The sequence below is a fragment of the Helicoverpa zea genome, chromosome 13, assembly GCF_022581195.2.
Source record: "Helicoverpa zea isolate HzStark_Cry1AcR chromosome 13, ilHelZeax1.1, whole genome shotgun sequence".
NCBI classification, from domain to species: domain Eukaryota; kingdom Metazoa; phylum Arthropoda; class Insecta; order Lepidoptera; family Noctuidae; genus Helicoverpa; species Helicoverpa zea.
In genome coordinates this window covers 5,658,424-5,672,048 of record NC_061464.1, presented here as the reverse complement: position 1 = coordinate 5,672,048, position 13,625 = coordinate 5,658,424, and the positions used below count along the sequence as shown (strand labels likewise).

General features: G+C 36.2%; 1 protein-coding gene across 1 annotated transcript; it reads left to right on the top strand.

Moving 5' to 3' along the window:
* The first annotated feature begins 1,811 nt into the window (after window positions 1-1,811).
* Window positions 1,812-2,974, top strand: LOC124635794. The gene has a single exon (XM_047171749.1). It carries the CDS (start codon window positions 1,812-1,814, stop codon window positions 2,649-2,651), a length of 840 nt encoding a protein of 279 aa, XP_047027705.1. The 3' UTR covers window positions 2,652-2,974.
* The last annotated feature ends 10,651 nt before the right edge of the window (window positions 2,975-13,625 follow it).

Sequence of the window (13,625 nt, the reverse complement as noted above, 5' to 3'; positions counted from 1 at the left end):
TTTACTTAATAACGATCATCGCTCGTGTAATGTAGAACAAATAATTGGATACATTTCAGGCTGGGTATCTAGAAAGCTTTGTGGAAGTTTAAAATGTCAAGAGTGTCGTTCCTCTTTATTCACGAATGAAAAAATATGGTTTCATAAACTCGTCACTCTTAAAGATATGGGTGGTTTGTGTTTTGCATAGCATGATGTTTTTTTAGTGTGCTTAAAATGAGAAGATATTTTAAAGAAATTCATTATAGAAAATGGTCCCTATTTCAGAAATTCTCATGACTTGAAGCGATTACAATACAACATTTTAAAACACTTTTTGCAGTCCAACGTATTCGATATTTTGTTTGAACATTCTATGAATCAAACCCCTTTACTCAATCACAGATTGCAACTAATTCGAGCTATAATACAAAAGTATCTGAATGTCCGTTTGCATCATGAGCATAAAAATAGCCCATTCATTAAAAGCACGTCAAAAAGACAAAAAAGAAATAAATTAAACTTATTTGAGGGTAAATAAATAATGATGAAAATCTTAACTGCCAACTCAACTTTCATTTTTTTATTTTTATAATTGTATCTTAGTCTAAGTTTATGATTAAATAATTAACAATATTCTGTTTTTTGTTTTATTTAATAAACATCATTACCAATGTAATGTACCTATGCTTATATCCAATGTCCCATCTGTGGAAAATCCGCATACTCTATGATTCACTAGTATACTTCAAGCGCAACTCACTACAAATAGCTATCTCTTTCTGTACCATACTTTCCGTATTATCTGTCGCAGTCGTAGTTGAAAATGACATTACATTTGTAATAAGAACGCAACAATTTTTGGACGCGGCGGCGCGCCGCTTAGTATAAACGTAGCGTATCTTCTTTATAATATCATTGGTGAAAGCTGACTCCAGAAATCTACCGAAGGTGGAAAATATTATGATATTAGAGTATGTGGCAACATGTAGCCATCATAACTTGACTGAAATAAAGGGAGCAAATATTTTAATGTAAGATCCTTCGCCTGTTCGCCAACTACTCATGTCTACTTGGCTCCAATGAAATAGTATTAACGCAACCGGTTTAACGTAGGGATGATAATTACTTCACTAAATGATTTCTGTTTTTTGTATTGTTTTAAATTACTATATATACTAAAGCATCTTTAATTTTTAGGTCATCTCGGGATTCGTACATCAATACCGCTGTGGGCTACGTAAAAGTTAGTCGAACAGGCAGTGATTGCATAGTCAGTGCTAAAGTAGTGCCTGAACACAGAATAAGCAAGAAATTGTATACCGTCAATTGTAAAATTGATGAACAGGATAATAATATTATTAATGCAACATGTGAAGATTGTCCACCATCAGCAAGTATTTTTATAATTAACTTTTAAATTAGATATGTAAGTACCGTTTGTTCAAACTTGGATTAACTGTAGTGGGACCTACACTAATTGTTGACGCATCAATATTGTTCATACTGTACTTGCATTGTGTTCGCCTCCCCAGTTGTCCCGTATATCGCACTACCAACGCACGCTACTAAATATTGTGACCGTACCAAATCCCATGTAACCTAATTGGAGTCAGAAAATAAAAGTGTATTAATTAGTATTCGGTTTATTTACTTATCTCTGAACACGACACCCCACCATCTAAATTGGTGACCCCGTGTGGAGAAAGTGTGAACTGTAACCACCAGTGAATTTGGACTTGTAATTCAGTGAATCGGACGACCGGGGCAACTCACACAAGTGTACGTAGTGTCGGCTTAATATTAGTGCGCGTCAAATTAAGAAAATTATAATGTCGTCTGAAGACAAGAAGGTCGTTATTGAAGAACATCAACTGTCGTCCATCTCCATCACAGCTAGAATTCCGGAATTTTGGAAGAAGTCGCCTAGAACATGGTTTATTCAAGCAGAAGCGGTTCTAAATCCTCAGAAGATGTCCGACGAATCAAAGTACCAGGTCCTTATTTCAAAATTACCCCCAGACGCTGTTGAGCAAGTTACACAGATCCTTGTGGATCCCCCTGAGAAAAATAAATATGAGACCTTGAAGAATAAGTTGATATTTATATATCAAGAATCCGAAGAGCGGCAAGTAAAAAAACTCATTGGCGAAATGGAATTAGGCGACCAGAAACCATCACAATTACTAAGAAAAATGCAAGACCTAGCCAGGGGACGAGTAAATAACGAAACACTCATAGTTATGTGGCAGAATCATTTACCAAATTCGGTGCGAGGAGTTTTAGCTGTAACGGAAGAAAAAGATTTAGAGAAATTAGCATCAATAGCGGATAAAATAATGGAAACGACGACTCCCATACACAGTGTTGCGACTGTCAAACAGGAACCAGGCCCATCCGGTTCTCAGGACCAAATTATTTCGGCAATAAACAAATTGAGTGATAGATTACAAAATTTAGAGTCAAGATCACGAGGCCGTTCAAATAACTGGCGAAGGAATAACTTTAGACGCAACAGATCCAGGTCAGGGTCAAGAAGTCGCACAAGGAAATTCGAAGATCCAAATTGGTTATGTTTTTACCATTATAAGTATCGCAGCAAGGCAACTAAATGTGTGGATCCATGTAACTGGAAGAAAAAACACGACAAGGACAAGCCAGCGGAAAACTAGAGTCGGTGCAGTCTGCGACGGGAGGCTGTGACCGTGCCTTCGGGAATCACCGTCTGTGTGTCAGAGACAGGAAATCGGGCTTAAACTTCTTAGTGGATAGTGGTGCAAACGTGTCAGTGTTACCGCGGAAAGTAGCCTACATGAAAGGTAATACAAGTGAGTGTTGTTATAAACTCTTTGCCGCAAATGGAACTCAGATTAACACGTATGGTACATTGTACTTAGAATTAGATTTAAACCTAAGACGAGCATTCCGTTGGTTATTTACATTAGCGGACGTACAGCAACCAATATTAGGTGCTGACTTCTTAGCTAATTTTCAGTTGTTAATTGACTTGAACGGACGAAGGTTAATCGATCAAGTAACTAATTTAAGCACCAAAGGCAATCTTTCTAATTCTAGTGAGCCCACTTTGAAAACTATCGTAAATAATTGCCCTTATTATGATTTATTATGTGAATTTCCAGAACTAACTAAACCAGTTTCGTACAAAGAAACGCCTAAACATAATGTTTGTCATCACATTGAGACCACAGGACCTCCAGTGCACGCACGAGCCAGGCAGTTACCACCAGACAGGTACGTAAAAGCTAAAAATGAGTTTAAGATTATGCAAGAGCTTGGGATTTGTAGGCCGAGTAAAAGCGCTTGGGCAAGTCCCTTGCATGTTGTTCCTAAGAAGGACGGGAATATTAGACCTTGTGGAGATTATAGACGTTTAAATGCGATTACCAAGCCTGATCGATATCCAGTTCCCCGTCTTCATGATTTTACGTATATGTTAGATAATAAAAAGGTTTTCTCAAAGCTAGATATAAATAGAGCCTATTATTGTGTGCCAGTTTCGGAAAATGACATTGAGAAAACTGCCGTCATAACACCGTTTGGTTTATTCGAGTTTGTGCGTATGCCATTTGGATTAAGAAATGCTGCACAAACTTTTCAACGTTTTATGCATCATACTGTTTTACAAGACTTAGATTTTCTTTTTAATTACGTAGATGACGTCATCATTGCATCGGAAAATGAAGAGCAGCATAGAGAACATTTACGAAAAGTTTTTGAACGTTTCAATGAATTTGGTATAACGATTAATTTTTCAAAGTGTAGTTTTGGTAAAGATAAATTAGAGTTTTTGGGTTTTGAGGTCTCTACAGAAGGAATTAAACCATTAGAAGATAAAGTTAAAGCGATTATTGATTTTCCAAAACCTGATACTATAGAGGAACTTAGAAGATTTTTAGGCATGTTAAATTTTTATAGAGCTCATATACCTCATTCAGCTGATCATCAGGCAGCGTTAAATAAATATTTAGGGAATTCAAAGCGTAAGGATAAAAGTAAAATCAATTGGACACCTGAAGCTACGAAAAATTTTGAAAAATGTAAAGATGATCTTAAAAATGCTACCTTATTGCATTTCCCATCGGCACATACACCTTTGTCATTGATGACGGACGCATCAGACACAAGTGTAGGTGCAGTATTGCAACAAAAAGTTGATGGCAATTGGAAACCCTTAGGATATTTTTCGAAAAAATTAACTGAAGCACAAAAGAAATATAGTACGTATGATAGAGAACTTTTAGCAATTTATTTAGCAATCATACATTTTCGTAATTTAGTTGAAGGGCAAGAATTAATAATTTTTACAGATCATAAACCATTAACTTTCGCGTTTACTAAATTAGATACCAATAGAGAAACTTCTAGGCGAACTAGGCAAATTATGTTTATTAGTGAATTTAGTACTGACATACGACACATTAGTGGAAATAATAATATAGTTGCTGACACATTATCTAGAGTTGAAACAATAACATGTCCCACGACGTTAGATTTCGCAGAACTCGCCACTGCGCAGGAAGTTGACGAACAGCTTGCAAAATTATTGAGAGCGTCAAACAACAACAGTAAAGTAATATTAAAACGCGTAACGTTACTCGATACTGATAAACATGTTTATTGCGAAATGTCTACTAATAGTGCAAGACCATATTTACCTGAAAAATTTCGTCGTTTAGCTTTTGATTCTATTCATAATTTAAGTCATCCTGGTATTAAGACAAGTAAAAAATTAGTAAAAGATAGATATTTTTGGCCTGAAATGAATAGAGATATTGGTAAATGGGCTAAAACATATGTAAAATGTCAAAGAGCGAAAGTTCAAAAACATACGGTTTCCGATTTAGAGTCCTTTAAAAGTACTAAACGTTTTGAGCATATACATATTGATATTATAGGACCGTTACCAACCTCGCCAGAAGGTTATAGATATTGTTTAACGATTATCGATAGATTCACTCGTTGGCCAGAGGCATTTCCACTAAAAGAGATAACTGCAGAAATCGTAGCGAAAACATTATATGAAGGTTGGATTAGTCGTTTTGGTTGTCCTATAAAGCTCACTAGTGACCAGGGTCGTCAGTTCGAAAGTAACTTATTCAAAGAATTAATGATTTTAATGGGAATTATAAAGACACGTACAACTCCGTATCATCCTCAATGTAATGGTTTAGTAGAACGTTGGCATAGATCTTTAAAAGCCGCGTTAATGGCTCGCTTAAATAATAAATGCTGGGTTGACGAATTGGCAACTGTAATGTTGGGGTTACGCACAACGATAAAATTAGATACAGGCGTAACCGCTGCACAAATGTTGTATGGCAGTAATATTAGAGTACCCGGTGACTTTTATGATACAACTGATTTGAAAATTAGCGATTCTGAAAATTTCGTAAATAAGTTAAAAGCTGTAATTGACGGGTTAAAGCCATCTAATAGGAAAAATAAGTCACCAAATAAGATTTTTGTGCATAAAGACTTGTATGATTGTGAATATATTTTTATCCGTAATGACGCAGTACGGAAACCGTTACAACCACCTTACGACGGACCATATCGCGTCATAAGTAGAGATAATAAAGTATTTTGTATTCAGTTGCCCGACCGACAAGTTAAAGTTTCTATAGATCGTCTGAAACCAGCGTACATGTTAATAGAGGATGAATCGCAATCTAAAGTAGTTGATAATAGTAATAGGGATACCGTTTGTCGAAAAGTTACGAAAAAAGTAACAATTCAAACGGACGAACCCGATAGTAAAGTTTATACTACGCGAACTGGTCGAGTAAGCAAGAAGCCATTGAAATACCGATAAATTATTTTATTGTTAAAATGTCAATTTTGCAGATTTATTTAGGACATTAGTTTCAAATTGTGGTATCGTGATCTTTAATTTCATTTACGTTGAGACGATACATCAGTATAGTGGACTAAATTAGCAAAATGGGTTCTAATCAAACGAAAGAGAACGTAATTGTAAACGAAAATGTATCTAATGTAGCCCATATGCATAATAAGTTAAATATTATTGGCATAGTGATGATAGTTATTATAATAATGTTAATCATGGTATTTGCCTACGCACTGAAACGAAGATTTATTAGAGGCGTGAGGAAATGGTTAAGAAAAGAAATGGTAGCCAGTTCTGTAGCCTTACCTAGTATTAAGGTCGAAACTGTGCAACCTCAACATACAATGAGTCCGCCGTCAACAGCCAAAGTTGTGCTGTGATAATAATATGCTGATCAAAAACCCTCGTTCTCTCAAGTGATATTATATTTGTGTGAATGTGTAGTGAATGTTAAACAGTAGTGAATGTATATTTTTTATGGCGTCATCATGTCGGATACTGGAGACTCTTGGTCATTCGTACGAGTAGGCCAAGCGTGTAATTTTATTTTTTAATATGTATAGCAGAGTAACCCGGCATGATAACTACCTTTAACGTATTTCGTATATATATACTTAGATTATGTATATTTCATGTTACCTATTATGTATGTAATCACATTAAATGTCAAGACAGACTCTCTAGAAGTGCTCCGCAACTGTAATAGACGAATATGAGTAGTGTATTACATAGATTTAAGGTAGTTACAGGATGTATTGTGTTATATTTTGTTTTTCGATCGTAGGACATTCTGCATAGTTTGTATTGTTGGTACCGGCCGGCCACAATGACTCCAAGAGAGGAGAACAGAGTATAACACAAAGGTTAAGAACATTTTGTACTTAGTTTAAGATTTTTTTTAGAAAGTTTTATCCTGTTTGAAGATAGATTTTTTACTCTGTATTTGATATTTACTTTGTAATAATGAACATAAGTTTGAACCTGCACTCTCAGGCACGAGAGGTGTATCTTTTAATCACTAAGCCATTAGGTACAAAGCCAGTAGTACTGAGACAAACATGCGCTTATCGCACAACCCGTCAAGCATCTTGTTTCAAAGTTGTTATTGTATAAATGTATACTGTAAGCAAATTTTTGTTGAGACTGTAATTTAATAATATTGTTTGTGAACATTGTAAGCTTCTTGGATTATATAGCAACTGGATAAGAATATTTTTTTGTAAAAAAATCTTTTGTCAAATTTTTTTTTTAAAAAAAGGGGAGGAATGATGTAGTGGGACCTACACTAATTGTTGACGCATCAATATTGTTCATACTGTACTTGCATTGTGTTCGCCTCCCCAGTTGTCCCGTATATCGCACTACCAACGCACGCTACTAAATATTGTGACCGTACCAAATCCCATGTAACCTAATTGGAGTCAGAAAATAAAAGTGTATTAATTAGTATTCGGTTTATTTACTTATCTCTGAACACGACACCCCACCATCTAAATAACCATGATTTTTGTTTTTTACAGGTGGTTGTAAGCATTCCCTTTTGCTATTGTTTTGGTTAGCAAAAAAAACTTCTGAACCATCATCAACTGCAGTTCAATGTTACTGGAACAAACCTTCTCTTACAAGTGCAAGCGCAGGACCAGTTACTAGTAAAGATATTTTTCCAAAGGCTAAGACCCCAAAACTTATGCCGAAAGACACTACTGTCTGAACTGAATTTCAGGAACAATGTCTTAGAAGAAATTTGAGCAACTGCCTTATTATGTTCTGTGATGGTTTCAAAACCAACTCCAAAAATATATTTGACATGTGCAATGGAAATAATATATGATGTGCCACACCTCTTAAAGGGTTTGAGGAATAATTTACTAAATAAAGACCTAATATTTGTTGATCCAACATCAAAAGTAGATGTAACTGGGAAATGGGAATATTTTAACATGCTCTATGAGGCTGACAAATGTTGTACTGACCGAAAACATTAATAAAATGCGGGCCAAGCCAGCTGCACAACTTTTTAGTCACAGCGTAGCAGTGGGCATAAAACATTTGTCTATTAGGAATGAAGTTCCAAAAGATATAGAAAAAATTATACCATTTGTACAAATGATTGACAAGTTATTTGATAGCCTAAATGGCGGTACTTTCTATATTAAAAATAGCAAAATATATACTGTAGCTGTAAAAATAAACTCCACATCATAAACTGTGGAATGAGGCAAAAAGTTTTTTTTTAATTCTGTAGGCTATGTAAATAGAGTAAGCAAAATAGAAAAACGAGTTCCAACTGTAAAAAATTGGATTAAAACCGTAGAGGACACTTTTATGGAAAACTTTAAATGACAAATACTCCCAAGATTGTTTTCTGACTCGAAACTGTAACCAGGATCCTCTGGAAAATTTCTTTAGAAATGTCAGGAGTATGGGTGCACGTAATGTGTCGCCAAATTGTGTAGGGTTTGAGGGAGCATGTAAAACATTGCTACTAAACAATTTTAGTGCTCACCATTCACCTCGTGCAAATTGTGAAGAGGACACAAATTCTTGCCTACAGTCACTGCAGTTTTTTAGTACTGAAAAAGAAAAAATCTAGGAAGAAACTGGTAAATATAGAAATTTGCACATTGGTGAACCACTTGAATTGTTTAGGATAGACGACACCGAAACCCCGGGCATCTTCCAAAGAAAATATGTTTGTGGATGGGCTTTAACAAGTATTAAAAGCTGGAAAAGGGTGCAAAAAATGTAAGCTTTCTCTTTGTGGCAGTAAAAACGAACCTTGAAACAATTTTATAAAGTTAAAGGAGAAAACTTGGCTAGTATATTCATCTAAAAATGTATCAACATCTTTTAGCCATATCCAATCTGTGGTATCCAATTTTTTAACACACGATGTGCACGTACCAGGTGTAAAAGAAAGAATTAAATCTCTCGTAGAAATAATCTCTGACTCTTCGTATATTGATTGTGAGAAACATAGACAAATTGTTATAAAATACTTTACAGATATCTCATCAAATCTGTTATTGTATAGTTGGTGCAAAAGTGTAAATAGGATTTTATCAGGTAAATACAATTACGAGGGTGAAGACCAAATTAAATTAGCAGCCTATGAAAGGGCTGCTTCATGAAACATAGAACTAAACCAAAAAAGTAAATGGCATGATTATTGACTTGATATTTTTATAACTGTAACATAGTGCACTGAGGTAATTACGACAGCCGGGTATATTCCTTTTTTTATTAATTACTACCAAAAGCAGCGATATATTTTAAATATCGCCGTGGCATTGTTAACAAATAATAACTAAATGAATATTAGGAAACAACCCTATTATTTGGTAGCAACTTCTTATGGTACTGGTAGCTGGTAGGCATGTGCTGAATGCTTTTCGTATTCTACGTTTTCGGCGAATACTCGTAACTCTGGTCAGAAAATTCTCACCAAAATCAAATGATTTTAGGAATATGACCTTGTTTTGATTTAAGTATTTGATTTAAATATTTAACTATTTTTCGATTGAGTATACCTATGCAGTTTAAAATGGCTTTATTTTCTTCGGTAATGTAAGATTTTCTTTCCAAGGTATAAAAAATCTCTCTTAGACTGATTTTTTGGCAGTCAAACGATAATGTTATCATGCCCTGTCTTTCTTCTCATAGTAATTGATAAAATGCTTTCGCTTTGAGCACGTGTACTGTTTCTCTTTTATTCTTTATTCTTCAAACTGGCATCTTTTTCGCATTAAATTTTTCTATCCATAACTTAATATGATTTATATAATTATATGTATAACATGGGTAGTTACGATTTTTATTCAGCGGAATTCAGAATCGTAAAAACTTCTCTGTAAGTATAACTTATAGTATCTTCAGTGTAGTCAATATTGTTTGTGATGACCTGCTTCTTTAGGTGGATGTAAGCATGCAGTTGCTTCCCTGATGTGGGTGCATCGAAGAAGTGAGGAACCGAGTTGTACTTCGAAAACTTGCTATTGGAAGAAGTCTACTTTGTCTAAAGTGGGAAGCACGCTCAAATTTATAACTGCCAAGGATATGTCTGCAAGTTCTTCTGTGAAGAATTCATAAAAGTTGCCAATCAAAAACAATTACAGAATTGTCAGCTTTTAAAGCATCCGCCAGATTTTCAAACAAGAGGATTTTTAGATCGGTTCAGCATGCACTGCTTGTAATTCAATTATCTAAATGAATATGACATGAATAAATTTCATATGTGAGACACGAGAACAGCACAAATCAAACCTCTGGCATGAGCTCCGTTATGCACGCATTACTGCATCAAAAGCATTTGAAGTAAGTCGGTGTAAAACAAGCAATGGGTCTCTAATAGCCTACATAATGGGAGCACGAACCCCTGATACACCTGCAATGAAAAGAGGCAGGCAATTGGAAGATTTCGTGAGGACCACTCTTGAAATGGAATATGGAAAAATTGAACGTTGTGGTCTAGCTATTAGCCAAACATATCCAAAGTTAGCAGCCTCACCTGATGGAATATTAAAAAATGACACAATCATTGAAATAAAATGTCCAACATCGGAAAATACTTTTAAAAATTATATAAATAATAAGAAAATAACAGAAAATGCTCAAGTGCAACTGCAGATGTTTGCGATGGGTTTTAAGAAGTGCTTATTTTGTGTGGCAGACAGTGATTTCGAAAATAATAAAAGGGTAGAAGTTATAAAGATTGATTATGATGAACAATTTGTGAATACTATTATGCAGAAATTGGTAGACTTTTGGAAAACAAATGTATTACCTTTATTATACAAAATAAAACATGATAAATAAAACGCTTCCGTTTTCTTATCTAGATTTTATGAATGAATCCTGTATATTTACTAAGGCACATGCTACAACAACACATTCATCTATAACTTTTAACAAATTAGTATTAATTACACAGTGAGGTTTTAAAAGGGAAAATTACTTTAAACTTCTGATGACTCTTTCGATGTGGATTCGAAGGCTAGCAACTTCTTTAGTTTTATGAGCTTCTGCTTTAGTTAACTTTGATTTCGAACCCACACTTGGCGGCCGCACCAATTCTATTCCCTTTTGGAGGCAAAGGTTTTGAAGGTGTTTAAAATCTCTGTCTGCCAATATTCATGTGATTAATTCGGGCATTATTTATAATGCCCGAGCATTATGAATAATGTCTAGCTTTGACGGGCCAAGTGATTAATAACTATCTTAACTTCATTATTTATCACATTGCACGGGCATTATTATATTGCTACATGATAGTTGGTCAATTTGATAATAAAGCTATATTTGGTGGCAGTTGTTCTAATAAATAAATCCTGTTACTTGCTACATATTTTATGATTATTGTTTTAAATTATATGTTCTATTTTAATGGGAAATTATAAGTACACAAAATTATTAATTGGACAATTGTCATCTAATTTACTAACTCGGCCTCGTTTTTCTTGATCTCATTTTTCTTGGCTCGTTTTTTTTATGGTAGAATTTAATTTGGATTCAAAACATTGTATTAAAAACTGAACTTAATGACGAAAACGAATCGCTGCAAAACTGACTCCACGTAGTTTTGTCTGCCCTACCCCTAGAGTGCAATTCAAAACCGCGTAGGCACGGAGGGGCGAGGCGGCCTGCGAGCTGAGGCGCAGGTAGTTGAAACGCTCGCCGCCGCGGCTGAGGCTGGCCGGCCGAGCCGGTCAGCAAGCCGAAGCTGCGGTGGTGAGCGTGAAAACTATCTGCGACGATAAGCTCGCATGGGACCGCCGGAGCCCCGCAGCGCCGGAGCCGTGACAGAAGCCATGCTTGCTGCATGTTGCATGCTTACTTCTATGCTCTGTCAATTGATATGGGATGTGTTATATTTAGTTTATTTTAAGTTAAATGTCAATAACAACAAAAAAAATGAAATTAAATATGTTTGTATTACTTTGCCCAAAAGGTCACGTGCAATATGTATAGTGCCCGGTCAATTTGATTGTTTGAATAATTATTATCAAATTGCACTCTCATATTGGGCATTATTCATAATGACCGGGCATTATGTATACTGCCCAATTTATCACTTGGTCCATAACATTGACACTCCTGGTTCCATATTCTCCAAAAACTTGCAATTTTCAACTAGGGTGACATCACTTGTCCTACCTACCACTGTAACCTCCAGATATAAAATTAATTATACTATCTGGTGTGCTGCTTATTAAATACTTTAAAATAATGGCTTTTTACAAGCTTTTATTTAGTTTCACCTGTCCCGTTGTCTGTAATCAAATCTTGCAACTTAAATTTGATCCACTTCCCGGTTTCCGATTGAGCTGAAATTTAGAATGCATGTATAAATCGGATGACAATGCAATGTTATTGTGACATAGAGCTGATCTGATGATGGAGCTGGAAGGTGGCCATAGGAACTCCGTAATTAAATGATGCAACCCTATCGAGTTTGAGCTCATTAGATTCGTCTTGACAAGTACTTTGATACTATATGGTAACCAGGGTCTGATGATGGAGCCGGAAGGTGGCCATAGGAACTCCGTAATTAAACGACGCAACCCCATCGAGTTTGGGCTCATTGGATTAGTCTTGACGAGTACTTTGATACTATATGGTAACCAGGGTCTGATGTTGGAGCCGGAAGGTGGCCATAGGAACTCCGTAATTAAACGACGCAACCCCATCGAGTTTGGGCTCATTGGATTAGTCTTGACGAGTACTTTGATACTATATGGTAACCAGGGTCTGATGATGGAGCCGGAAGGTAGCCATAGGAACTTCGTAATTAAACGACGCAACCCCATCGAGTTTGGGCTCATTGGATTAGTCTTGACGAGTACTTTGATACTATATGGTAACCAGGGTATGATGTTGGAGCCGGAAGGTGGCCATAGGAACTCCGTAATTAAATGATGCAACCCCATCGAGTTTGGGCTCATTGGATTAGTCTTGACGAGTACTTTGATACTATATGGTAACCGGGGTCTGATGATGGAGCCGGAAGGTGGCCATAGGAACTCCGTAATTCAATGATGCAACCCCATCGAGTTTGGGCTCATTGGATTAGTCTTGACGAGTACTTAGATACTATATGGTAACCAGGGTCTGATGTTGGAGCCGGAAGGTGGCCATAGGAACTCCGTAATCAAACGACGCAACCCCATCGAGTTTGGGCTCATTGGATTAGTCTTGACGAGTACATTGATACTATATGGTAACCAGGGTCTGATGATGGAGCCGGAAGGTGGCCATAGGAACTCCGTAATTCAATGATGCAACTCCATCGAGTTTGGGCTCATTGGATTAGTCTTGACGAGTACATTGATACTATATGGTAACCAGGGTCTAATGTTGGAGCCGGAAGGTGGCCATAGGAACTCCGTAATTAAACGACGCAACCCCTTCGAGTTTGGTCTCGTTCGATTCGTCTTGACGAGTCTCTTGCTTTCGTCCCATAATTTTTTTAATTATACTATATGATTGATTGGATGGATGACCCAATGCCAAGGTGAGCACGTGCCGAGGGCTGAATGGTATGAGGGTGTATAAACATGTCTTACCGCTAACGTTGCGCCTCATATATATTTAAATTCTCTAGATGCTCTGTAACAATCACAATTCCACAGTTATCTACAGATCTAGGCAACATATGCGGCAGTTTTTCGGTAACCTCGAAAAGATCCTGAATTCACATAATACACCAAATCAGTTCAATTTCCTGCTAAATTTAATCACGGCACAGCTGAAAGAAGAATCCGGATTGTCTTGTCTTGGG

Coding starts and splice junctions, on each gene's coding strand:
- LOC124635794 (XM_047171749.1), top strand. CDS start 1,812: ATGTCGTCTGAAGACAAGAAGGTCGTTATTGAAGAACATCAACTGTCG.